Genomic DNA, 26,327 nt, shown 5'->3' on the forward strand with positions numbered 1-26,327 from the left:
TTTCGCAGCCTCATGACCTCACTAAAGTACCTGGGTTGCTGTTTCTGGTCGGGAATTTTCTAGCCGGTTGACTCACTCACCAGTACCGCTTGCCAGAAACTACTATTTGTTTGGCATCCAAGACGCACTAGGAGGTGGGTTACTGAGGGCCACTTCTGGCCCTCGAATGTCGAAGGTCACTAAGTGGCCTCTTGAACAGGGCTCGCTTTCATCGGGGCGTGGAGAGGCCCCGCTCTCCTCTTCCTCTGAGGAGTCCATCCTTCCGGCCCCGCCGCGTCCTCGAGGAGCTCCGAGCCCGCCAGGCTTCGCAGCCGCCCAGCCACGCGTTTCCCGCCTCGGCGTCTGCACGCACCGCCGCCGGCCGCAGCGAGTCGCGGCGCACAGGAATCCGCAGGCGTTTGCGGACGGCCCACCTCCTTGCATTCATTGGGTAGGCTCCTCTTTACCCCGCCCCCAAGCTTTTTGCTTCCTCAATGATTGGACTTCAGCATTTTCCATCCCAACTCTCAGGCACCGCCCTCTTCTCTCCACGCACTCGGACGCCCTCCGCCCGTTTTCTTCCCTAACCCGGGATCTCCTCTCCCATCCCCTGCCGGGTGGGTACCGGGCGCACCTGACAATGGCCCGAGCCTTATAGGGACAGGCCCCTCCTCCTGTTACAATCCCACCCACCAGGCCCCAACTCGCCGACGCCTCCCAGGCTTCGCACTCCATCACGGAGCTCCCCCCACCTATCCTCGTCCCCGATTTCTCCGCCCCTCCTTCCAGCCACGGTTCAGACGCCCCGGGCGCTCTGGCTGAACGGGCGACGTGCAGGGGGGATGCGCTCCATGAAGGCTCTGCAGAATGCGCTGAGCAGGGCCGGCAGTCAGTGCTGGCGGGGAGACTGGGGTCACCTGAGCCGGAGCCCCCTCCTTGGCTGGGGCGTCCGGCACCACCTCAGTGAGGCCGCGGCGCAGGGCAGGAAGAAGCCGCACAGCCACCAGCCGCAGCACCAGGATCAGTAAGGCTTGCGCGACGGGTAGGGAACAGGCTCCCACTCACTAGCTCCCAAGTCCCATTTCTCGGGAGCGCATCTCATCTTCCCTCTCCTCTTCTTGCTCACTAGCCTGCGATGCCTTTTCCTTTAGATTTGGGGTTTTGGGTCCGCCGCGCTCGGGCAGTAAAATGCCGTCCGCCCGGGAGAGCGTTTGGTCAGGTCGGTCCTCTGGATGGTGCCTGTCCAAGGTGCGTACCTAACTGGGAACGGAGATGCGCGGAGTGTTTCTCGGTGCACGTGTCTGAGTGCGGGGCCGTGTGCGTACCACCCGGCCTCATCCTCCCTCTCCTCCCCGGTCCTCGTGTGTATCTTAGCGGATGTGTGGGTATGCACAGCCTCCCTCCTCGAGTCTGGGGTACTTGGGTTTGTCAGCGTGGGGTCTGCCAGTGCGGAGGTATGGTGCGTCTGTGTTTCGGCGTATTCTCGGCGTGTAATATGTGATGCGCGTGTATTATTGGTGCGCAAGTACGTGCGTGTGTCCTTTGCGTAAGGGTTGTGTGTGTGCGTTATCAGGGCTCCCTAATTCGTGAATAAGGGTAGTTTTCCAGTTGGTTGTTGAATGAGGAAAATCTTTATACTGGGGGGGGGGGGGCTCATAAAACGCAGATTTCTGAAACCAAAGCCCATCAGATCCGTTATTTGTGCTGCCCAGGCTCACTGATCTAAAGGGCTCTCTCTCTTCCCTTGGGCACTTATTCTGCCCGAGAGGCTGCAACTCTAACCCCCACTACACAGGAACACTTGGTGGCTAAGCCTCTCCTCCCAGACGCAGACAGAGCAGAGCAGGAAATACTGCCCTACCCAGAAGTCGATACAGACACTGTCCAAGTAGCTCCTGCTCTATTACAGCAGGACAGGAAACGGACCATCTCCCCTGTCACTGACATCTACTGATGACTTTCAGAAAGATATGCACACCATAATTAAAGTAGCCAGACAGACACAACACTGCCACACCACCACTGGAATCACTGTCCTGACAGGTAACAGACCAATAAGGTATTATTTATTTTTTATTATTATGCTGTACTTTTCCATCAGCCTCTTCTCAAGGAGACATGCATGTTTCAACTTTAAAGAATAAGCCCTCTCTCCTGGTCTACTCCCCCCCCCCCACTTCAACTTTCACCAAATAATTGCCATGGGAGAAATGGTGGTGGGATGGAGCAAAGGCTTAACCTCCCTTACCCTCACACTTTCTGTGGGATGGGGAGCAAGAGGTGTCCCTAGTCCCCTGCCCACTTTCCTTATCCAGTGGAGTCAGGTGATGGGGGTGTTTTTAGGAAGCTTGATCCTCCTGCCTATGGCTGCCTGTGCTCCCAGGGACTTCATCAGTAGATGCTTGGGCAGAAGGAGCTGAGAGCCCTGAAGGGGGATGGGCTCTGGGAGTATGACACCATGACCGGGAGGGGGTTTTGTGTTGGGGGGAAGAGGGGCAGCAAAGAAAAAATGCTGTTATTCAGGCTATTGTTTTTTGATATTTAGCTTTATTGTGTTTTTTATTATAAAAGAAAAACAAGATAAATAGAATGTCAAGAAAAAAATAAAGATCCCAGTATTAGAGGTAACTAGTTAATTTTGTGATATATATCCATGTATATCCTATAGATGTATATATAAAATTTAACAAAAATAGGACCATGGCATTTATGGCATTTGGTAACCTATCTTTTCCATTTATGAACAGCTTTTAATATAATTGAATGTGTGTATATGATATTATTTTAATGGCTGCCATTTTAAGATTCCATTGTATGAAGTATCATAATTTAACCAATCTTCAGTTTAGTTACTACATATCCTTGTGCACTTGTTCAATTATTTCTTAGAGTAAATTACTAGGAAATTCTGCTCTCCAGAGATATCTGTCTTTGATATCTTGTATAACCTTCTAGATATATTTTATGCGTATATCAGCAAATATGTGTCAATATTATTTTCCCTTTTTTTATACAAATGGTGTCATACTGCATACACTGATCTGCATTTTGCTTTTCCCCCCTCAACATTATGTTGTACATCAATCCATATCTGGGTCAGAGGGTGTGCAGTTGTTTCAAGGTCTGTGATACATTCAGGGGAACGGCATCATTTTCTGTCTTCTTTCAGCTTTGGACAGAAAGGCCTGCCCTCAGAGTGTTCCTGTGTACTTCACTTGTTGAGCTATTCCTAAGATATCTCTTTCCCTCCTTCCTTTGTCACCACATGAACCCTCACTTCCCTATAGGCACTAGGCTCATTGTGACAATTGGGCTTCCTCAGAAACATGAAAACTTCCCGGTCTCTTGGTATTCCTCCTAGAACAAAATACGTACACACACATGACTAGTCTATGCCAAGGTTCTTAAAAGGCTTTTTATTTTTAATGCATTGTTTCAACAGAGAATATATTCATATCCATATATATCATATTCAATAGATAATATATGCATATTCATATGGTTAAAAATTAAAAATTTACAAAAAGGTAGTGGGAAATATCCCTCCCACTCCTTTTGCCTAGCACCTGCTTTATCTCCGTCTCCCTAGGGAGACATAAATCAGTCTTCCAGAAATATTTTGTGCCTGAAAAAACAAACATATATATTTTTCCCCTTTTAAACATGAAGAGTACCATACTAAAAACAATGTTTTACAGCTTGCTTCTTTTAGTTAATATTACATCATATTAATTCAATACTTATGCATGCCCTCATTTCTTTTTATTTTTATTGACTGATTGATTTTAGAGACAGAAGGTAGGGAGAGAGAGAAACATCAATTTGTTGTTCCACTTATTTATGCATTCTTTGATTAATTCTTGTATGTGGCCTGACCAGGGATCGAACTGGCAACCTTGGCATATCAGGATGACGCTCTAACCAACTGAGCTACCCAGCCAGGGCTCATTTCTCTTTTTTACACTGCATAATATTCCATGATATACACTATAGTTTACCTATCCAGTTCCCTGTTAATACACATTTAGGTTGTTTCCAGTCTTATTAACCAAAAATACAGTGAATATGTTACTTTGTAGGTATGTGAGTACACCTATAGGATCAATACCTAGAAGTCAGATTGTTGGGTCCGAGGGTTTTTAAGGAGCTTAATCTCAAATAGCTATCATATTTGGAATGTTCTGATAAAATAATTCCCCTAAATCTGTTAACATATTAATAGGAGAACTTTTGAAGACCAAGAAGTCTTCATTACCTGGAATTTTAAGTGTTATAAGCCAGCTAGAGAGAGAATTTGAGGAACAGAGAACTTTCTAGAAGTGTGACTAGGTAGTTCTTTATTGAAGGCCTACTGTGTGGTAGGAACTTTGCTCAGTGCTAGGAAGGCAAAAATACATAAAACACAGAGACCTAACAGTGGAACAAGGGAAATTCTGTCGGTAAAATGATGTGTTGTGTCATACCAGCAGCATAGTAAAATCTAGAGGTCTGGGAAAGCCTTTACAGAGTTAGTAACATTTGATCTGGATCTTGAAAGATGAGCAGGACTGTGCACCATGAACGAGAAAAAGGTTATTCCATGCAGAAGTTTTAGCATAAGCAAAGGCCAGGAAGCCTAACAGTGCCTGACCCATTTGGGGAGCCACCTGGCATGTGGTGGCATGGTGAAAAATAGGAAAGGAATATTGGCAAGGTTCTAAAGAGCCTTCAGTGCCAAGAAATAACAACTTATTTTGTAGGCACTAGGGAACTATCAAAGGTTTTAAGTAGAGAAATGGTATTTGAGTTTTAGAAAGATAACTGAAGCATTGTGGAAGATGGGTTGGCAGACAAGAGAGTGTAGTACTGTTAGGTAACCTAACAGACAATAAGGAGCTGATGATAAGGAAACATAATTTACTGAGCATCTACTTTGTGAAAGACAGTTTTTTATGGAATGTTATTCTAATGAAGCTTCACATCACCCATGTAAAGCAGACATTACTACCCTTATTTTATAGATGAGGAAGCAGGTTCTGCAGTATTAAATAACCTTTCTATCCATATTAAGATCACATAGCTATTAAGGGGCAAACTGATTCTGTCTATTATATCATGCTGGCACAGGGGAAGAGAAGAAAAGAGAGACATTATGGAGGTAGATTCATCCAACATTGTTTACCAGCTGAACATGGATGTAAGGTATGGGAATTATCCAAATGATTCCATGTTCCCAGCTTGGCACCTGGATGAATGGTAACACTGTGAACCCAGATTTCCACAAGAAGAAGAGCAGAGGGAGGGAGGTGAAATGACCTCAGGTTTGGACATACTGAGTTTGTGGTGCCTGTGGGACATCTAGAAATGGAAGTGTCTAGAAGACAGCTAGAAATAAAAGTCTAAAGGTCAGGAACAAAAGAAAGCTAGTGAATAAAATTTAAGACTGCTCAGGACAGATGTGAAAGTTAGAATTATAGGGATAGATGAGATAGCTCAGGGAGGAGGCCTAGAATGAGGACACCTACTACTTATAAGTCCATGTTCCAGGAGGAGCAAGGACCAGTTCTCAGGTTCCTGCCCTCCTTCCCTATCTCTGCCCCTAAACAGTGATTCATCAGAGAGTGGTATGCTGTCCCGCTTGGGTGATCTGCTCTTCTACACTATTGCTGAGGGACAGGAACGAATCCCTATACACAAGTTCACAACTGTAAGTTTCTCTACCCACTCAGAACCCTAATCCCTTGGGATTACTTATTGACTTTAGAGAGAGAAAAGGAGAAAGAGAAACATCGATTTTGTTCTACTTACTTATGCGTTCATTGGTTGATTCTTATATGTACCCTGACTGGGGATCAAACTCACAACCTTGGTGTAACAGGCCAACACTCTAACCAACTGAGCTACCTGGCCAGGTCCCTTGGGATCTCTTGAAAGTGGGAAAAGGAGGGTAGGACAAGTGCAGGACAGCTAATAATGGGTTGCTTCATGAGGATGAATAGCAGATGCCTAGGTTGATGAGATAATCCCATCCCTGCCCCAGGGTGGGAAGATTAAACCCTCTGATTCAACCCATCTTCTTGGTTTGGGACTTTGACCTAAGGGGTTTAGAAACCAGCTACCTTGATGAAAAAGGGTAGGAAACCCCCATTAACCTTCAAAGCTGCTCCATTCCCTCATTTCTTAGTTTGCAAACCCACCTGTTATACCTAATGTAGTAGTTGGGGGTTGAGCTAATTGTTATCCATTGCAAAAGATTATTAGGATTGTACTACTGTCCTTGTGGCTGACCTTATCAGCTTCTTCTTTACCCTAAAGGCACTGAAGGCTACTGGATTACAGACGTCAGATCCCCGGCTCCGAGACTGCATGAGCCAGATGCGCCGCATGGTTCGAGAGTCCAGCAGTGGTGGCCTCTTGGACCGAGAGCTCTTCCAAAAGTGAGGACCCCAGAAACAGAGCACCACTCTCAAAAATGTTCTTGGGCATAGATTATAACAGCAGGGAGGGATCTTGGGGATTGGATAGTGCAGCCCCTCATTTTATTTTATTATTTATCACACAAGTTACACATGGGTATGCATATACTCATTATAAGAGTTCAAACAATATAGAAATACATGTTCTTTCCCTGTCTCTCCAATCCCAGTTCCATTTCCCAGAAGTAAACATTATTAACAGATTAGTGGATATCTTTTAGATGTCATACGCACTTATATACATAGAGGAATATATGTAATTATGTTTATTTAGGATTTTTAAAATGTAAAGATGACCTACTATACATATTATTCAGGTATTTATTTTTCTTGGTATATCTTTCTACATTATTCCAACCCCTCATTTTATTTATTTATTTATTTAATTTTTTTCCATTACTTTTCAGAGAGAGTGGGAGACAGAGAGAGAAAGAGACATCGATGTGAGAGAGACATCAATTGGTTGCCTCCCACACACAACCCCCCAACCGGGGCTGGGGATTGAGCAACTTGAGGTACATGCCCTTGACCAGAAGAGAACCAGGAGCCCTTCAGTCTGCAGGCTGACGCTCTAACCACTGAGCCAATCTAGCTAGGGCCCAGCCCTTCATTGTAGAGGCAAAGAAACTTAAGACCCAGAAAGATAACATCACACCTGATGAACACTCACACCTTCTTTATTCCCAATTTCCATGGCTCCAGAGTGAGTCACAACTGCAATTCTCCAGCTCCCTAACCCACTCATGTCTGGAACCCAGGTGTGTGAGCAGCAACATTGTGCTCCTGACCCAGGCATTCCGGAAGAAGTTTGTCATTCCTGATTTTGAGGAGTTCACAAGACATGTGGATCGCATCTTTGAGGATGCCGGAGAGTTCACTGGAGGCAAAGTGAGGGCCAGGGGACTAAGGGAGGGGCAAGGGCTCTGGGCCAGATATACCTTGCTTCTTGGAGATTTCCTGGGACTGGGAATCCAATTGATAAGGGATGAGGAACAGAACCTCTAAAAATGAGGACAAGGGCTTTATGTATTTCTATACATGTGATTTCTAGAGCAGGTAAGAAGCTGAGGTTTTTATGGAGACATTTGGCATAAGGACTCAAAAGAACTTTGAAAGACACCTGTAGGATAATTGAGCCTAAGTACCAAAAGGGGAAGCAGACCCCATAATTCTCTTTTTACCTTCCATGGGCTTTATTGCCATCTCTATAGGAGTGGAGCTACAGAAAGATAAGGTCTTCTAGGACATAAGTCTTGGGTGTCTCTGAGAACAACAGGCAGGAGGGAACCCTGTTGCCCTGCAGAAAACAGAATTTTAGCTTTTATCTAAAAGCTTCTCCTGACCCTGAACCTCAGCTCTATTCCCCTTCTTCACATCCATATCTCCATTCTGCCCCTGTTTTCTCTACCCACTCATGACCAGGTGGCAGCCTACATCCCTCAGCTGGCCAAGTCAAACCCAGACCTGTGGGGCGTCTCCCTGTGCACTGTGGATGGTCAGCGGTGAGATGCTGGGTGAGAGGAAGGGGAGGCAGGGCACAGGTGCAGAACACAGACCGACCTCTCATGGCAGCTGTCTACCTCCAGGCACTCCGCCGGCCACACAAAGATCCCCTTCTGCCTGCAGTCCTGTGTAAAGCCCCTCACCTATGCCATCTCTGTAAGCACCCTAGGGACTGACTACGTGCACAAGTTTGTGGGCAAGGAGCCCAGTGGCCTGCGTTACAACAAGCTCTCCCTCAATGAGGAAGGTGGGCACTACCAGGGCTCAGACCAGATTCATAAATGCCCCCTTCGTGTCCCCATCCCCACCCCCACCCCCACCTTTTTTATTTCTCTGTCCCTCCTGACTGGCTCTGTCATTCCATCCTCCCCAGCAAGAAATCCTTCTAGTCTAGCCTGAGGAACAGGCAGGCTATAAAGGAGGTTTTCTTCAGTGACTGATGAAACATTGGGTGGTTGGTATTTCCCCAGGAATCCCCCATAACCCTATGGTCAATGCTGGTGCCATTGTCGTGAGCTCCCTGATCAAGGTCAGTGCCACCCTTCTCTAAACCCCTTTATTCCTATATCACTCACATCTGTCCAGCTCTCCAGGGGACTGGTGGGGCTTTGATTCCTTTGAGGACTCCCGGGAGGCAGTGAGGGCACACACTGTGTTGAGGATGTTAGTGAAAGGAACTGTACCCCTGCCCCCACCCATGAGTCAGGAGCCCAGAGTTTCCTGGCCCTTAGAGAAGTGAGCAGGTCCTGACCCCTGCCTAGGACCAAGGGCCAAATGCCAGACACAGGGGGAGGACAACACTTTTAGGTGCTGATTGGCCACTTCTGGGTGAGGGACACACAGAAGGAAGGGTGAATGGCCAAGCCAGGGTAGCTATTCACGTCACCTGGAACTGTGAGTTGGCCTTGAACAAGAGTATCAGGCTTGCCTGTCAGCTGTAGGTCTCCCAGGGCTTGAGAAACAACCTGAGAGCAATGTGGGCAGCAATACCCTGAAGCCAATCACAGCCCCTCCTGGGGAAGGTGGTGTTATGAGCCCTTCCCCCAGGGACTTAGGTGTCAGAGTCCCTGTGGTGTTGACACTGTAGCTGACAAGTGTAGAAGTAATGGGCGTGGGAGGAGACCAGGCTTCCTGGAGAGCTGGACAGATGCTCCGGGTAGCTCTCTCTATAACTCTGTATCTGGAACCTGCCTCATCCCATTCCCATCTAAGCAGACTCTATTGGACTTGACTCTCAGCTAAACTCTTTAGATTTATTTCAATTATAATATAATTGACATACTTGAATATTATAATGTATGCAACACACACCCTCACCCCATTCCTGTCACTCCAGTCTTGGAGATGGCTATGAGAGTCAGGGAAAGGACAGAGTAAGGATCCAGCGTGGGGTGTAGGGGATGGGCATCAGGAATAGGAGTGAGGCTTGGGGACAGATTAGAATCAGGTAAATGAAAGTGGGAGCTGGTGATGAGGGTTGGAATTGAGGATGGAAGTGAGTGAGACTCAGGGATGAGTGAGGCTCAGAGGTGAGGTTTTACTTGTATTCATCACTTGATAATAAAATCTAAATGGGTTGGTTTCTAAGGTAACTAGATATGCATGGATTAAAAAAAGTTTTTTTTGAAAAAAAGAAGTCATTGTAAAATGTAACATTCCCAGTAGCAAAACCAGTCTAACACTTTAACTGGGTCCTTCTGATGTTCCTGTCATCTTCCTAGACTTGGAATACTGATCTCTCTCTTTCTCTCTCTCTCTGCAGATGGACTGTAACAAAGCAGAGAAGTTTGATTTTGTAAGTTTCCTTGCTACTCAGCCCCTGGCTGCTTTTCTCCATGGCATGTTGTCCTCTCCAGCTGCCCCAGTGCCTGGATCTAACCCCACTTTGATAGTGCACCACCCCATCTAAAAGCCTTAGTTCCAGAGCTGTGGGGATCTGCTGGCCTCAGAGAAGAAAGGCACCTGAAATTCTTTCTGGGATAAGGGCTGAGAAGTTCAGAGAGTTAGTACGGGTCCTCACTCACCTGGTCCCTCCCATGCCCCTTTTTGTCTTCTAGGTGTTGCAATATCTGAACAAAATGGCTGGAAATGAATACGTGGGTTTCAGCAATGCCACGTAAGACCTTGTTCACAGGATTGGCTAAATGCATTGTGTGTGTGTGTGTGTGTGTGTGTGTGTGTGTGTGTGTGTGAGAGAGAGAGAGAGAGAGAAAGAGAGAAAGAGAGAGAGAGAGATGGAGGGGGATGATGGAATTTTAGGAGGAAGAAAGCCCAGGGGAACTTTGGCCTCCCAGCTTCCTCTGAGCCCCTTCATTGGCATTTGTTTACTTTGTAAAATAATTTGCTCCATTTATATTTAGTACTTAATGAGCAAGGTGGTATGAGGGTTTCTTGCCAAGCCTCTCAAAGTCAAAGACCTCACCAGTTTTCCTAGACTAGATTGCTAGACAATTTGGGGTGTTTTGTTTTTTATACTTTATAATAAAGCTCTGCCCAGTACTTGCTGGGGTTTAGAAGTTTCCCAGTATTACTGTGAGAATTTATAAAGGGGCTGATTTAGTGTAACATGTGCGCTATAGTTCTGTCTCTATCAAACCAAGTACTAAATTGGGTGTTTGCTTCAGATTCCAGTCAGAGAAGGAAACGGGGGATCGGAATTATGCCATCGGCTATTATCTAAAGGAAAAGAAGGTAATTGGGAGAGGCTGGTAGAGAAAGTCCCTGGGAATTCTGTGGCTGGGGAAGGGCAGTTGGGGTTGGGGACTTTGGCTGAGATCCTGGCAGTGTGAAAGGGACTGAAGAGAAATGCTCTCTCCTCTTCTTCCTTGCAGTGCTTTCCTAAGGGGGTGGACATGATGGCTGCCCTCGATCTCTACTTCCAGGTAAGCAGACACTGCTGTTCAACTCAGGGCCAAGGGAGCAGGATAGACTGTACTCCTTGCTCTGACCCAAAGGGATGCTCCTCTGCAGAAACACCAGGGGAACCTGTTAAAAGATCAGGATGCCAAGAATGTTGCCCTACATCCAAGAAAAAAGTGTTCAGGTCCACACTACACTCTCACCTCTGCCTTGTCTCCATAGCTGTGCTCCGTGGAGGTAACCTGTGAATCAGGCAGTGTCATGGCAGCCACCCTGGCCAATGGCGGGATCTGCCCCATCACAGGCGACAGCGTGCTGAGTGCTGAAGCAGTGCGCAACACCCTCAGCCTCATGCACTCCTGCGGCATGTATGACTTCTCGGGCCAGTTTGCCTTCCATGTGAGTGCTTCTGGCCCTTTTATCCATTTGCCACAAGCCCATAGCCAAGAAGAGAGGACACTGAGTCTCTGAAGGTGGAGAGGTGGAAGCTTGTTCCTGCCTCTCATTTACTAACTTCCAGCCAGGTGATTAGGCTCAGAATCCTTAGGGGTTTGTCAAATAAATCAAGTCCCTCAAACACATAAACACACCATGTTGCAGCTCCTGAACTATTCTTCTGTGGCCCTTCCCATGACTGGTGCTTCTCTAGATTTCAGTTTAGATGTCACCTCTATAGAGAGGCTTTTCTGACCACCCTTATCTCAAGTGGGTGCCCCTCCTACCTCCTTCTCTATCACAGAACCCTACTTCTTTTCTTCTGAGTTATCATAAGCTGTGACTATTTTTGTCTATTTGTTTACCTATTTACTGTCTATCTCCTCCCATCAGAATATAAGTTAAATGACTCTGTCCTAGTCCTAGCATCAGTCAGAGTAGATGCTCACTAAATATTTCCTTACTGCAGCCATGAACTTAAGGGGGATAGGGGAGTACAGGAGTAAGAAAAGCTAATTAACAAGCCAAAAGGTTGAGATGGGTATGGCCTTGCCCACACAGTCATTTGGGATAAACTATTAACCCAGACTTGGGACACCTCTAGCTCATCCTCAGTTTGAACTTTATCCTCAAGGTGGGCCTGCCAGCCAAGTCAGCTGTGTCAGGAGCCATCCTCCTGGTGGTACCCAATGTCATGGGAATGATGTGCATCTCACCTCCACTGGACAAGCTGGGGAACAGCCACAGGGGCATCAGTTTCTGCCAGGTGAGTTACTTTGCATGTAGTACTAAATATTCTTGAATGAATAACTAAAGCAGTTTTTAGCTCCTACTAAGTGCAAGGAGCGAAGTAAATAATCTCTTTGGCTTACAATTTTAGAAGTTGGTGTCTCTCTTCAATTTCCACAACTATGACAACCTGAGGCACTGTGCTCGGAAGTTAGACCCACGGCGTGAAGGGGGAGAAGTTAGGGTAAGGAAATCCCCAGTTGGCTTCTAAGAATATTTCAGAATAGAACATTTCATAACACTTCAGCAATACCTTTGGCTAAGCATCCATGGAGGAGGGTCACGGGGCAGAGCTGGGCATGGGTGGGTTCAAAGTCACAGTTGATCTCAAGTGGGTATTATCTGTTTTCCAGAACAAGACTGTGGTAAACCTCTTATTTGCTGCCTATAGTGGAGATGTCTCAGCTCTTCGAAGGTACTTCTGTGACCAAATAAACATAATAAAATACTCGTGGTTAGAGATCTCATGAGGAGTTATCATAGCAAAATAGTTAAGTGCTTCAGCTTTAGTCAGATAAAATGGACACACTGCACTTAAATTGAGATTTTTTTTCAAAGTACAGTGCCTGCCATGTGGTAAGACCTTAATTAATGGTAGCCACTGTTATGATTAACCTGGGTGTTAAGAGCAGAGTTGCTAGGTAAGGACCCTGCCTTTAATGGATTACAACATCAGTAAATATGTACTGGGTACCTACCACGGGTAAGCAATGATGTTTCTGGAACCATCACACTCCCATCTCTCTGATGTGGGAGTAAGAGTCTCATTTGGGTAGAGAACACATTGTGCGAGGTCTACAGATCTTGGCATAAGCTCCGGAACCTATCCAGTCTGACCCCACTTCAGAAAGGACATGAGTTATTATAGGCTGATATGGGTTACTTCAGCTGCTTTCCACTACCCTCAGGTTTGCCTTGTCAGCTATGGACATGGAACAGAAAGACTATGACTCCCGCACAGCCCTGCATGTTGCTGCAGCTGAAGGTATCTAAAGGTTAAATAAGAGGGGAAGTAGGTCATAAGACCCTTCCTTTTCTACCAAGAGTACCCCCCCCATTGGGTATGCCATCAAGGTTACAGGGGCAGCCACTTATTTTGTCCAGATGCCCTACAGTTTGCAGGCTATTATTGGGTACTGCAGGGAGCAAAATGGGAAGAGGCCTTTTCCCCTCCCTTATTGGTTCAAAACTCCAGCTGCCAAGGGTGTGTACCAGTGCTGTCACCAAAAGGTTCAGCGTCTATACCCTCTCATTTTCCTTCTGCCCATATTCCTAGGACACATTGAAGTTGTTAAATTCCTGATTGAGGCTTGCAAAGTGAATCCTTTTGTCAAGGACAGGTGAGTAGGATTAAGCTAAAAGGGGGTGAGGGTGGGGAGTGGGCAGCAGTTTCTTCACTAGTGCCCTCCAGCCACCACTGTTATGTATACAACCAGGGCACTCTCTGTCTTCTCTGTTCCTCTCAGGTGGGGCAACATTCCCCTGGATGATGCTGTGCAGTTCAATCACCTGGAGGTGGTGAAACTACTTCAAGATTACCAGGACTCCTACACACCATATGAGACTCAGGCTGAAGTAGCAGCTGAGGCTCTGTCTAAAGAGAACTTAGAGAGCATGGTGTGAACATGGAGCACGCACGGTCCCTGCTCAAGAAAAAGCACGAATTGGCCACATATTTAACCCATAAACACCAAACACACGCTACAGAGAGCTGCACTGCTTCAGTGCAGACCAAGACAGGCCAGTGATTTCTATGGGAGTCAAAATACCCCATTCCCTTGGCAGAGTATAGAGAAGTGCCTAGGTGGATACCTGCAGTAGAGCTATCCATGGAGACTGTGGGCTTCTTCAAGGTATAGCCTAATTGCCTGGCCCACTCAAAATCTTCCTGGGTCTTCACCTGGGTCCCCTCTTCCTCTCCCTGAAGAAACCATCATGAGAGAGATGCTCTGGTGATGGGGTTCTAGCCACCATGCTCATGTATCTATCCACAGAGCTATGCACCTGGCTTTAGTGGTCTGGAGAGATCTGCCCCCCTTGGTCAGGAAGCAGAAATTTTATAGACAGAGAAAGTATTTTGTGTTCAAATAAACTTTAATTACACAAATGATTATTTTTGCTAAACCCACCGTCCCTTTCTCTCCTAGAGGCATTCAGTTGCATCACCATCATAAAGACAGAATAAGATGGAAACACAGGGTCAGACAGAGAAATACATATTTCATATACATGCTCACCCCACCAGGTTTTCTCAACCCCTAATACTGCTTTAGGTTAAGTGTATTCTGCTGCCAAGGTGGGGATGGGAGGGTGAGGGCTTGGGTCTGAGCAGGCCCAAAAATGTATTGTGCAAGACCTCAGGTCTTTCCTCCCTCTGGAAGTTCCAATTGTAGCAGAAATGAAGATACAACTTCTCAAGAATAAAGTTTCCAGCAGTAATCCCCTTGATATCCCCCAAGTGTCTCTTTCCCTTTGGTAATGATTGTAACTGGCCCAATGATTACAACGGATTGACCATGTGTCAGAGGTGTGCAGATTAAGGCAGATGGACTCAACGGTGAGGACAGCTGCAGCTATGTGGGGCTGAGTCAGGCTTTGAGGTACTGGGGAAGAAGGGCTCTGTTCTTCACTCTGTCAGTAAAGCACTTCCTGAGAAAGCCAGATCCCAGACTCTGTATGTGCTTTAGGGAAAAGGCCAAGTCACTGAACCACTCCTCCAGCCAGAGGTAGAAAGGATTTACTGTGGAGAGATTCAGTAGTACCCCAAGAACAAAGAGAAGTTACACATGGGCAAAGGGAGAGAAAGGTATCATAGTGATGAATAAATTCAAACAAAGCTGAAAGGTAAGACCCCAGGACTGGACACAGTCTGAGAAAGGCCTGGGCACAGGAAGACAGAGGGACCAAAGGAAGCAAATTAAGGAAAAGACATTCATGGTAGACTGGGAAAATTGGCAGTAGACTAGCTTTCACAGGTAGGGGAGAGGAAAATGACTAAGATATTGCACAGGGGACCGGACACTGACTTGTGGAAGCTAGAGGTTGCTTGAGGCAAAGTTAAAAGGTTTCAGACACTCTCAGGAGGAGACTGGCCAAGAGCATGATTAGGAACTCTACTGATGGACATACTAGAGGCCCTGAGGCACCTCAAGCCCTGAGTGGGTCAGCAGTTCTCCATCCCATAGGGCAAAGGCAGGTACCACCGGACCCTGAAAATCTGTCTGTAGCGTGTGGACCACAGCAACCCGGCTCACATCCACCAAGCTCAGCTTCTGGGCCTCATACTCCAGCAGCAGCCCCACCTTCTCTGGCTGCCCGATCCCCTCAATAGGGGCTTTCTCGTTGGCCAACATGGTGTGCCACTTGCGCTGGGCATAGGTGAACACCCAGGAACGATCATCAACACCGATGCAGCTATCCCGAGAAATGTCCACATCTGCCACTCCTACCCGGAACTGCTGGGAGCGCTTCACTGTCACCTCCCAGTAGTGCCTGCCACTGGTGACCGCTGTGTCTGCCAGCACCACTGCCCACTCCCGGAAGCGCTCCACATTCAGGGTCAACCTGGTGGGCTCCAATCCCACCATGCCATATTTCACACCTGTGTCACCTTTGAAGAGCGCCAGGCTGCTGTGGGCGGTTTTCTCTTGCAGTTTGAAACTGATGCCTGCGGGCAGAGCAAAAAAGACTGAATGACAGGGGCTAGAACCCTAGAACTAGAGATATATATATATACATATTCCTATCTGAAGCAGGCTGTCATGAGATCACGAAGAAGCAGGGGAGAGTCAATGTCAAGCGGGCAAGAAAGCGGGAGCGCTTTATGTGGGCAGCCCAAGGAGCCGAAAAGCTCGGACTGGCAAAGCCCTGGGTTTTAAAGAAACCAATGTCCTAGGTTCAGAATCTCAACACCAACGCAGGTGGGAAAGGGAAAATGACCCAAAGGGCTCTGGGAATAACAGACGGAAACCATTTTGTGGTAAAAGGAGATAACCCTACCTCTGCAGGCTTCTGCTGCCGCAACCCCCAGTCGTTTGGCTCCCCAGCGGCACAGGCACAGCGAACGTGCAAAGGGCAGCGCCATCTTGCGCCCCGGAAGAACAGGGCACGCCTCTCGGCCTGAGACCCCTCCGGCGGCCCCGCCTGCTCCGCTCGCACGTGGCGCGCGGGAGGAGGTCGCGCGGTGTCATGACGTAAGCGAGCCCGCGGCCGGCAGGGAGCCGCCATTTTAGTGAGAGGTCCGCGGTGGATGCAGTTTACTCATTTTATCTGCGGGAGGAGTATTGCTCACGTTTTAACGAAATAGGACGTTTAAAGAGATGGTGTAGCAAGATGGTTAAAAGTCGCTTTAGAATTAAACAATAATTGGATTCGAACCCAGCTCCCCTGTGTGGCTTTAGACAAATCACTTAAGTGCTCTGAACTCTCGTGTTCTCATCTGTAAAACAAAAATATTGAGCCGGCAGAGCCAGCGCCCGCGGCCCGGCGCCATGAGCGGCCTCAGGGCGCGCAGCTCTGAGGCAGTTGCTGTGCCGCCCCAGGGCCCGGGTCCCCCAGGCTGCTTTTGCGCCCCAGCTCCGGACGGCCCTGGACCCGGGAGCGCACCGTGGTGGCCGTGAAGCCAGATGGGGTGCAGCGGTGGCCTGTTGGGGATGTGATGAGGCGTTTTGAGGGGAGGGGCTTCAAGCTGCTGGGTCTGAAGATGTTTCAGGCGCCAGAGAGCGTCCTTGCTGGGCACTACCACGACCTTCGGAGGAAGCCCTTCTACCCAGCCCGCAGCAGCTACATGAGCTCCGGCCCCGCGGCGGCCGTGACCCGGGAAGGCCCCAGTGTGGTCAGCACCTCAAGGGCCGTGATAGGACAGCCTGACTCCGCTGAGGCTGCCCCCGGCGCCATTGGAGGAGACTTAAGCTTCCACGTCAGCAGGAACGTCGTCCATGCCAGCGACTCCGTGGAGGGCGCCCAGAGGGAGATCAGCTGTGGTTCCAGAGCAGTGAGCTGGTTGACTGGGCCACCGCAGCAGCCTCCACCCGGACTGAGCCTCAGGCTGCCCTCCGCCGCCCCAGCGTTCACCCAGGACCAACTACCTGTGCCCTCAAGAACTTGAGCCTTGCTCTACCCATCTGCCCTAGAGCACCTCCCTAGTTCACCTTCTGCCTCAGCCCAGAGCAGTTGAGGCAATTTTATGTGCTTTTTGATATCCTAAACCAGCGAGGAATTGAACCAAATCCTTTCTATACCAAAATGCCAGACCACCTTTGGGGCGTCTCCAAAAGTCGGTAGTTTCACCTCCCCTCTCCCAAAGGGGAGACATTAAAATTCACTGAACTGTGCAAAAAATAATAATTTAAAAATCTAGCCGACAGACCTTACAAAAAATTAAAAGAGAATAGCCTAGAATACAACTTGACAAGTAGGAACTACTGGGTAAGCAACAGTTATTTTAATAAATATTAAACACATAAAGACGGTAAATGTTGGTTTGGTATTTTCAGGACTGGGAATAAAGGGTTTAACTCAATATTCGATTTTCCCAACTTAACCAAAACATCACTATTTTTGGTTGAGTGAACAGGTAGGAGGCGGTTGATTATGGAGGACCTACATTTAACATTTTTATTGGTTTGAGACTCCATAACCCTGCTTTCTAAATTTTTCAATCTGTGTACTTCTCAAGGCTCTGCTGACCAGCCCCACATCAACATTCCATCTCCACGCTCCTATCCCTCAAAAAAGCAATTTTAGGTCCTTAAGGGCCTAAAAAATTAACCAAAATTTCTTCCCTCTACCCCAGAGGTCAACCACTGTTCCTGTAGAAATGGCACTAGTTCAGGCCACTGTCATCCTTGGCTTCAATTGAGGATTTTTCTTTTTCTTTTTTATTATTTATATTTTTATATATATTTTTTTAATTATTGATTTCAGAGGGAGAGGGAGAGAGACAGAAACATCAATGATGAGAGGGAATCATTGATCAGCTGCCTCCTGCACGCCCCCTGCTGGGGATCATGTGCCCTGACCAGGGAATGGAACCGCAATTTCCTGGATGGATGCTCAACCTCTGATATAGGCCCACCAGGCTGGGCTTTCTCTTTTTTAATGGGTAGCTTCTAAGCTGGTCTCCCAGCTTCTATATGTCTGCTTTAATCCAATGTCCACATTACAGTCAGAGTGATATTTCTAAATCACAAATCTGATCCTGCCAATACCATACTTAAATCTTTTAATATGCCTGCATGGTCATAAGACATGACAGCTTCCTACAGTTTGTTTTTCTCACAAAACGCAGTCCCTCTTTCAAAGGTCTACAGTCTAGTGAGGAGATAAATGAGAATATTGGCAGTCGCAATAGGATGCACTGAGTGTCGTGATTGATTACAAGATGCTCAGTAAGCAAAGGAGAAGCCTCTGGTTTCTTATATATGAGGGAGTGTTGGGAAGATAATTCCCAGAAGCTATAGCTTGAAAAGCAAAAGTGGTTAAGCAGGTAAAGGAACCTCTTCCTGCTGAAGATCTCAACTAAAGTCTTCCCCAATATACATACTCTTGAGTATCTCATCTACATTGGTGGAGTCCCCTGTCACCTATTGGAGGATTCTCAAAAACTCTATCCCATATCTCTTTCCTGAGTTCCATATCTGTATACCCAATAGCCTACTGGACATTTCCACCTGGATGTTCCTCAGTCACCTCAGTTTGTTTTTGTTTTTTTAATCCTTACTCAAGGATACGCTTATTGATTTTTGGAGAGAGGGGAAGGGAGAGAGAGATAGAGAAACATCGGTGTGAGAGAGAACATCAGTTGGTCGCCTTCCATACATGCCCGGCTGGATCAGGAATTGAATCCACAACCTTCTGGTATACGGGATGATGCTCCAACCAACTGAGCCACACCAGCCAGGTCTGGATTGTGAATTCTAAAGAATAGGGATTAAGTCCTTTGTTCTCTGTGCCCCAGGGCCTCAGTGTTCCTAGTAATACAGAGTAAGTGTTCATTGTTTTTGAATGAATAAATGAATGCGTAGTATAAAGGGAGAAGAGTTTTGTAACCACATTCTTCGAGTGCAGTGGCTCATTCTCTCCACCAGGGGTCAGCCTGGTCCAGCCTTTTCATCTGGTTTAATATATGAGAAGAGGTTTCTATTCCTTTTAAGCCTAGGAGCAAATGGTTAGAGGAGACGTTTCCTTCGGAATCCTTCTCTGTCGGTACTTTAGGCATTTTAGTAATAATGAGAGGAAAGTTTCAGCATTTTGTTTCTGTAGGTTCCTATCCTGGTAGTGAGAGCTGAAGCTAATAGTTTACCTGGCATCTGTTGCATGAGTTCACGTTTACAGATGGACTATCCATCTAATAAACTCACCATCATTCAGATGATTTACTTGCCTCATTGCTAATGAACAAGTAATTAATTCTTAACATTTCCGTGCATAATAATTAGGAAGTGATAGAATTTTACTTAACAAACAAAAGGGGGAAAGACATTTAAGGTATAGGGAACAGTTTAGGCTAAAGTACTGGATTATGAAACTGGCATGTTTGAAGCATGTTTGAAACCACAGAAGCACAATATTGCCAGTCTCCCGCTGGGGAGATAAGGAGGGCCGTTGGGAAAGCTGAGGCTGAATTATGAAGAATCACATATGCCATGGTAAGAATCTTTCAACTTTTCCTGAAAGCAGCCAGTGGTGACCCTAGAAAATGGTTCTCTATTCACTTGACCCAGAAAAACCTCACAAAATCATGCAAATCAAGAGGTTCAAATCTTTGTGTTCACTTTCAGAACACCTGTGAAACTGCCCAGGCCATCAAAGGTTTGCATATTTGAAAAGCCACCAAGTATCTGAAGGATATCACTTTACAGAAGCATTCTGTTGTGACAACAGTGGAACTGGAAAGTGTGTCCAGCCAAACAGTGTGACTGGACACAGGGTCAGTGGCCCCAAAAAAAGTGCTGAATTTTTGCTGTAGATGCTTTAAAATGCAGAAAATAATGCTGAACTGAAGGGTTTAGATGTAGATTGTCTAGTCATTGAGCCCACCCAAGTGAACAAAGCTCCCAAGATCCAGCACAGAATTTACAGAGCTAATGGGTGGATTATCCCATACATGAGCTCACCCAGGCACACTGAGACATTTGTAACTGAAAAAAAGCAGCCTGTTTCTAAACCAGAAGAGGAAGTTGCACAGAAGAAAAAGATATCCCAGAAAAAAACTGAAGAAACAAAAACTTATGGCCTAAATTCAGCATAAAATAAATACTAATAAAAGTGATTTTTAAAATCTTTCAGGCATTAAGGAGCTGTTGAAGGGAATACAGGAAAATGACAAATTACTTTTATAAAGATAAAGCTGGCAGCAACATGGAGAATTAATTAGAGGGGATGAGACTAGAAACAGGGTCTGAGGGCACTAGAGTTCTCAGATGAGACGGGGGCTCAGCTACCTAAGAGGTAGAATTGATGGGGCTTTAGTGACTGGTTACGTGGGAGTGAGAGGATGGGGGAAGGAAAGTTAATTCATAGGTTCCTGATTTCATGAGGCAATACAGAAGGAAAAGCATGTTTGGATGATGGGGGGAAGATAATTAGTTGAGTTTTGAATTTGAGGTGTCTATGGGACACCCAGGGGGAAATGTTCTGTAAATATATGGGTATAAATTTCGAGGAAGAGATGGACATAGGTGAAGTCATTCAAGGAGAGGGTGTAAACTAAAGTAAGTGGGGAAAAACTGAAGGCACAATCCTAAGGAATACCAGTACTTGAGATAACACATATAAAGTGCTTAGAATAGGACCTGACTCATAGCATTCGTCTGCCTGGCTTGGGGTTGGATCTGGCTTTGTAGGAAAGGAAGGGGAGAAGGAGGCAAGAACAGGATGGGCCAGTTTATCTTTACTCTGTTTCTTGGGTTACCCCATTTCTAGCATGTGGGGGTCCCGGCCAATCCAAGTGCTAACTGCAGCCTTTAACTATGGATGGGAGAGGGATGATACACTCAGAGCTTGGTGATTGTTCTGGACTTTGCCAGGAGTTAGCAGTCAGCAAAGTAAAACCAGAGAAAGAGAGAAAAGGGGGTGCCCAGGAGCTAGCCAAAGCGGCAGCTAGGCTGGTGTGTGCTATGCCGGGCCTTTGTCCTACTGAAACTGTCCACACAATGGAGCTGGGTTACATGCTGACCTGGCATTCTGAGAGTGGGACTGGTATAGAGATTTCAAATGGTGGAAACAGAGATGGATGGTCACTCAGCCCCTCAGGACCATAGCTGTCTTCAACCACATTGTAATTGCTAACGAGGATATTCAATACTTAGTAATCATAAATTATGTTTATATCTGGTAGATTCATGAATCAGTTCATTTATACTTTAGGGCAGCGAACTTAACAGATGTATATTGCTTGGGCATATCTCATGTGATCCTTATACAATCCTGTAAGATCTTCAAGTTAGATATGTTTATGGAATTCAAGCTGGGTTATTCTTTAGGTCCCGATGATATGGGCTGGCTAGGGAGTTTCTTCAAAAAGGTGGTAGATTGCCCAGCTGGGCGTGGCTCAGCGGTTGAGCATTGAGCTAGGATCCAGGAGACTGCGGTTCGATTCGTGGTCAGGGCACACGCCCGGGTTGTGGGCTCCCAGCTGATCAATGACAACTCTCTCATCATTGATGTTTCAACTCTCTCTCCCTTTCCCTTCCTCTCACTGAAATCAATAAAGATATATTTAAAAAAATAAATAATAAATAATTTTTTTAAAAAGGTGGTAGATCAGTCCTGGACAACTGCCGAGGTGGCTACAGTAATCATGTGGAACCCACTGTGGAGAAATGAAGAAAGACCAATAGCTCTGCCTGAAGATTCCCTGAGCTTTAAGGACTCACCTGCTCCCTACTAGTATGGCTCATGCTCCCTATGGCACCTGTCTGGGACTGAGAAATGGGGCCTTCTTTACCAAAGAGGGGAGTAAACTTTGGATCACTAGCCCCAGGAATATAAAGAGGTTGAAAAACTGATCATTAGTAATAAAGAGATAATTCAATCAAATATAGAGATAGATGAGACTCCAGGATGAATACTACTATAAGCCATAAGACTTAAAATAACTTTGTAACTACTCCAAGTTTGTTATTTTACAAATCTTTTTTCTCCATTTTCATAGTTCTTAATGGAAAAAACTTCAAAAATGTCTGTATGCTTACTTAAGGCCAGAAGAGAGAAAGGTGGAAAATCTAGAGTGAAACATTTTTGCAAACCCTGAAAAGAAACCCAAATCCAAGAGTGCAGTAGAGTGATAGCTAAAAAAAAAGTGAGCAAGCTAACCAGAAAAAAAGATCAAGATGAACCGGGGTGTGTCCTGGATGATCCCAGGAGTATTGACCCCAGGAATCCCTTGCATCCCCAGGGCCAAGGCTAGAGAGAGTGGATGCCTAGGTGTGACAATGGTCTGAGTACAAATGTCTAAGGCTCCCTTGGGGAGGGCACTGAGTATAGAGATTGAGGATAAGGTGCCTCTCTACTGGCTGAAGGGAGAAGACAGGAGGTGCTCCCTGATCACAGGAGTGGAGCTCTCACCTCTCTGGCTGTCTCCCTCTCCTGGGAAGGCACCTGAAACACTTGCTTCTCGTTTCTCAACTACATTCACCTAGACCTAGAAAAGCAGCCTCCAAACAGGAGTAGGACGCCCAACAGAGATGCTGGACCCGGCTGGAAAAATGGTGAACTGGGAGATGAGATCCCTGCGGAGAGGAGAAACCACCATCTTCTTCTATAGAAAGGAAGACCTTTCCTCTTCTCCACTGTTAAATCCCAGCCCACCAAATGGGGGCTTATTGTCTGACCACTCCCTTATTCTGTCCCTTGGTTTGTCTCCCTTCCTCACATCAGGCGTTTTGGGGGCAGAATGAAGAGACAGGCCTTGTTGGGAGAATTCATTAAGAGGGAGAACAGAAAGTGGGTAAGAAGGAAAGGGGTGGGAGACCAGCGGGGAGAGTGGAGCAGACACTGCCAGCCCAGGCAGCCTGATCTTCCCTTCCCTTCCTCCTCCTCTCCCCCAGGACCTGCAGAGCCAGTGGCTTTGGAGAAAGGTGCTAGCTACAAGCCTGACACCCTGATCTTTGTCGGGGATGTCCTTAGGGCCTCATGCCCAGTGGGAGATCCGTAGCCAAGCACAGTCCCTCACCCCTTGACTGAAGAGCTGATGGTGGTGGTGAGCCTGGCACAGATTTTTGATGAGATCACTGGGGCCCAGATAAATCCAGTTCTAACTCTGGCGCTGCTCTGTGCCCACTGGCTTGACCCTCTCCAAGGGTGTCCTATGTTTTGCCCCAGAGCACAGCAGCCATCCTGGCCTTGGTTGTCTTCTACTTGGCACTGCCCCAGGTGGTCAACCAGGTTAGCAGCAGCCGCCCTCCCTGAGAAGGTAGGTAATGAGGTGGGTGGCTGATAAGACTTTAAGGAAGGAACAAAAAGGGGAGCACCCCTGCTCTGTGTATCCTCTTATTAAGCCACCTTCAATATGATGCGAATAGACCAATGAGGTTGGCTCAGCAACTCAGGAGTTTGGATGAGTTGCTGCAGACCCTTTGGTTAAAGCTTCTTTGGTGGATAAATCATGGGGCTTGAGGGCAATGGGAATATGTATGTGTCCTCCCACCCCTTGTCCCTAGCCTCTCTAGTCTCCTCTAGGTGAGCAAGAGGAGGCATAGACCAGGTTCTGGGCATGGAGTTTTTCTCCACTCTCCAGCTGGTAGTCACCATGTTTGCTGTGGCTCCCCTGCAGCATGGGGGGTGAGGGGCAGGGAAGCCAGGCAGACTGGTGGTGGGTCTCTCAGTGACTGCTGGAGCACCCGCATGAGTAAGAACCCCACCCATACCAAATAGGGGGCTTGGGGAAGGCTGGGTTCTACTCCTCAAAGGAGACACAGGTTTTTGTTTGTTAGATTTTTAAGAGGCTAGGCTAACAGGAAACATTGAGTATATTAATTACATCTAAATCCATGCAGAAACTTAAGTGAGTTTTTGAGAGTTCATCTCTAGTTTGCAAGTTTGGCATTCCACTAAGTGGAGAGGCTGGTGTGAAAGGAAATGGGCTGGAGTTCAGTTCTCCAGGGGGAGGTTTGCTGAGGAATAAAGGAGAGAGGTTGGTAGCATCAGACAAGGAAATCTAACCATTTCATTTGGTGTCTATAAGGAAACCAGATTAGCTGTCCTTTGCCCTCTGTCTCATATTATAAAAGGCTATAGGGTTGGTGGTTAGGGATAATCCCTTCCTGGAAATAAAACCCTCATTGAATGACTCCTATTTATTAAGTGCTTTATTCTGTGTCAGGCACTATACTAGGCCTTTACCTACATTATCTTTTTTTTAAAATCCTCATGCAAGGATATGTTTTTATTGATTTTTAGAGAGAGAAGGGGAAAGAGAGAAACATAGATGTGAGAGAAACATTGACTGGTTGCCTCCTATATGCGCCCTGACCAGGGATCAAACCCACCAATTTTGGTGTACGGGACGACACTACAACCAACTGAGCTTCCTGGCCAGAGTTACCTACATTATCTTATTTGATGGGATGAGGCTCAGAGAGCTTACACTAATTTATTCAACAAATGTGCCAAGCACGGATGGCTTTTGCAGTGGTGAACAAATCAGACACATCTCTGCCCTCCTGGAGATTACATTTAGTGGGGATAACTTCCCCACCTAGAAAGTGGTAAAGCCAAGGTTTTTGTTGTTGCTGCTGTTTTTAATGGATTTCAAGTGTATAGAATAGTTCTTTGTTTATGACATCCCCTCCTTGCTGGCCTACATATGGCTCCCGCTTACTTGAGGTTTTTTTTAGATAATACTTAATCCTCATTAACCATCCACATCCATCCACAAGAAAAACTAGAACCTTAACAGTCACTTACAGAAATCTACACATATATACATAAACATCCCACTCCATCCCCTCGCCTCCCCTAACCAAAGGCAAACACCATCCTGAATCCTGTGTTCATCAGTTTTCGTTCTCTCTTTTGTGTAGTTTCATCTCATCTATAGTATTCTGAAAAGCATATTTTCATTTTAGATGTGTTTTTTTAACTTTACAAAAAGGTTATCATGCTATGTATAGTCTTCTGGAACTATTTTTTTTTGTTGATTTTTTTATTGCAAGATTCATCCCTATTATTGAGTGTCACTGTGGGGTTTCGCTCATTTTGACTGTTCAATAATTTTCCATTGTGTGAATATACCACTGTTTATTCATCTATTCTCCTGCCAATGGGCATTTGGGTCGCTTCAAGTGTTTTGCTATTGTGAACAGTGCTGCTCTAAACATCCCTGTGTATGTCTCCTGACGGAGGTATAGAAAAGTTTCTCTTGGGTGTGTAAGTAAGCAGTGAAATTCCTGGGTGAGAAAGCATGTATTTGTTCATCTTTACAAGATAGTGCTATACTGTGTTCCAAATGATTATCCCAGTTTACACTCCGACCAACCGTCAGAACTAGTTCTGTCCCTTTGTATCCTCACCCATATCTGAAGCAAAGTATCTGTTGCTAAAGACTCTGGTCTTAACACCATGATTTACTACTCTACTCCTACCCAGGGGTACTTTTTTAGAAGCAGCATGAGCCCTGGGCACTCCCTGTGTCCAGCAGTGATGACTGGCATCTGGGAGCACCAATGGGTGAGATGAAGCCAGGGTTACAGGGCCCGAAGTCAGATTAGTGGGGCTTGTAAAACACAAGAGACTCCAAGGACCTCTGACAGGTTGTTCTTCTTCCATGAAATTGGAAGCTCCAGTCCCCTTAGGTGCCCTTTGACCTGTTCTCAGCAACTTCCTGCATGTGAATGAGTTAGATGGGCCTTCGGCCTTTGCTGGACCTCTTCCTGTCCATCCCCAAGCTGGATATTGGAGGAGGAGAGGGGCAAAGGCCCTGATCTGTGTTCCTCCGCTCTCCCCACAGGTGTACTGGATGGCACCGATGCTGGGCACCAGTATTACAGGCCTATCCTTCACATTTTTGTTTTCCTCTGGTGCTTCATGAGAAAAGCTTGTGGCCTTTAAGACTTGCCACAATGTGGATATAGTGGAGCCCATTTACCTTCTCCACCACCACACAGCCCCCACTTCTAGGTTCCAAGTCCCTCACCAAGCCTGAGCACAACTGAATCTCTTTCTTCAAGCTTTCCTTCCCCATCTTATCGTTCTCTGTCTTTTGACCAGCCTGTTTCCCCAGACACGCTTACCCCTACCTCTCCCAAAGGAATATGGTTTAGGACTCCAGTGTCCTGATCACAGTCATATTAGGAGGCATTAAAC

General features: G+C 46.5%; 2 protein-coding genes and 1 pseudogene across 11 annotated transcripts; 2 read left to right on the forward strand and 1 right to left on the reverse strand.

Annotated features, from left to right (window-relative positions):
- The first annotated feature begins 530 nt into the window (after positions 1–530).
- On the forward strand, positions 531–14,683 carry GLS2 (glutaminase 2). 9 transcript variants are annotated; one of them, XM_081127903.1, is made up of 20 exons: positions 531–596; positions 1,131–1,227; positions 1,944–2,038; positions 5,566–5,665; positions 6,274–6,395; positions 7,193–7,322; positions 7,857–7,936; positions 8,021–8,184; positions 8,408–8,466; positions 9,700–9,732; positions 9,995–10,053; positions 10,562–10,628; positions 10,769–10,819; positions 11,019–11,195; positions 11,866–11,997; positions 12,112–12,204; positions 12,374–12,435; positions 12,929–13,005; positions 13,297–13,360; positions 13,487–14,683. In XM_081127903.1, the coding sequence occupies exons 2-20, from the start codon at positions 1,168–1,170 to the stop codon at positions 13,641–13,643; spliced, it is 1,782 nt and encodes a 593-aa protein (XP_080984029.1). In that variant the 5' UTR covers positions 531–596; positions 1,131–1,167; the 3' UTR covers positions 13,644–14,683. The 9 variants fall into 9 exon arrangements, with proteins under 9 accessions (XP_080984029.1, XP_080984036.1, XP_080984033.1 ...); XM_081127904.1 differs by lacking the exons at positions 531–596; positions 1,944–2,038 and adding an exon at positions 778–1,021 and having other exon boundaries at positions 1,109–1,227; XM_081127908.1 differs by lacking the exons at positions 531–596; positions 1,944–2,038 and adding an exon at positions 778–1,021.
- Positions 14,670–16,700, reverse strand: SPRYD4 (SPRY domain containing 4). Its single transcript, XM_081127920.1, has 2 exons — positions 16,020–16,700; positions 14,670–15,687 (listed from the first exon to the last, which is right to left on the reverse strand). Exons 1-2 carry the CDS (start codon positions 16,102–16,104, stop codon positions 15,149–15,151), a joined length of 624 nt encoding a protein of 207 aa, XP_080984046.1. The 5' UTR covers positions 16,105–16,700; the 3' UTR covers positions 14,670–15,148.
- LOC308552535 (nucleoside diphosphate kinase, mitochondrial pseudogene) lies at positions 16,511–17,165 on the forward strand (annotated as a pseudogene). The gene has a single exon. The product of its transcript is annotated as a nucleoside diphosphate kinase, mitochondrial pseudogene (transcript).
- The last annotated feature ends 9,162 nt before the right edge of the window (positions 17,166–26,327 follow it).

Source organism: Miniopterus schreibersii (assembly GCF_964146895.1).
Source record: "Miniopterus schreibersii genome assembly, chromosome: 2".
Lineage (NCBI taxonomy): Eukaryota > Metazoa > Chordata > Mammalia > Chiroptera > Miniopteridae > Miniopterus > Miniopterus schreibersii.

What these genes read in the sequence shown, in the direction of transcription:
- GLS2 (XM_081127902.1), top strand. Translation starts at nt 822, where the DNA reads ATGCGCTCCATGAAGGCTCTGCAGAATGCGCTGAGCAGGGCCGGCAGT. An exon ending in CTATACACAAGTTCACAACT is followed by an intron (nt 5,666 to 6,273) that starts GTAAGTTTCTCT and finishes TTTACCCTAAAG; the next exon opens with GCACTGAAGGCTACTGGATT. An exon ending in GAGAGTTCACTGGAGGCAAA is followed by an intron (nt 7,323 to 7,856) that starts GTGAGGGCCAGG and finishes ACTCATGACCAG; the next exon opens with GTGGCAGCCTACATCCCTCA.
- SPRYD4 (XM_081127920.1), bottom strand. Translation starts at nt 16,104, where the DNA reads ATGGCGCTGCCCTTTGCACGTTCGCTGTGCCTGTGCCGCTGGGGAGCC. An exon ending in GGCAGCAGAAGCCTGCAGAG is followed by an intron (nt 15,688 to 16,019) that starts GTAGGGTTATCT and finishes CTCTGCCCGCAG; the next exon opens with GCATCAGTTTCAAACTGCAA.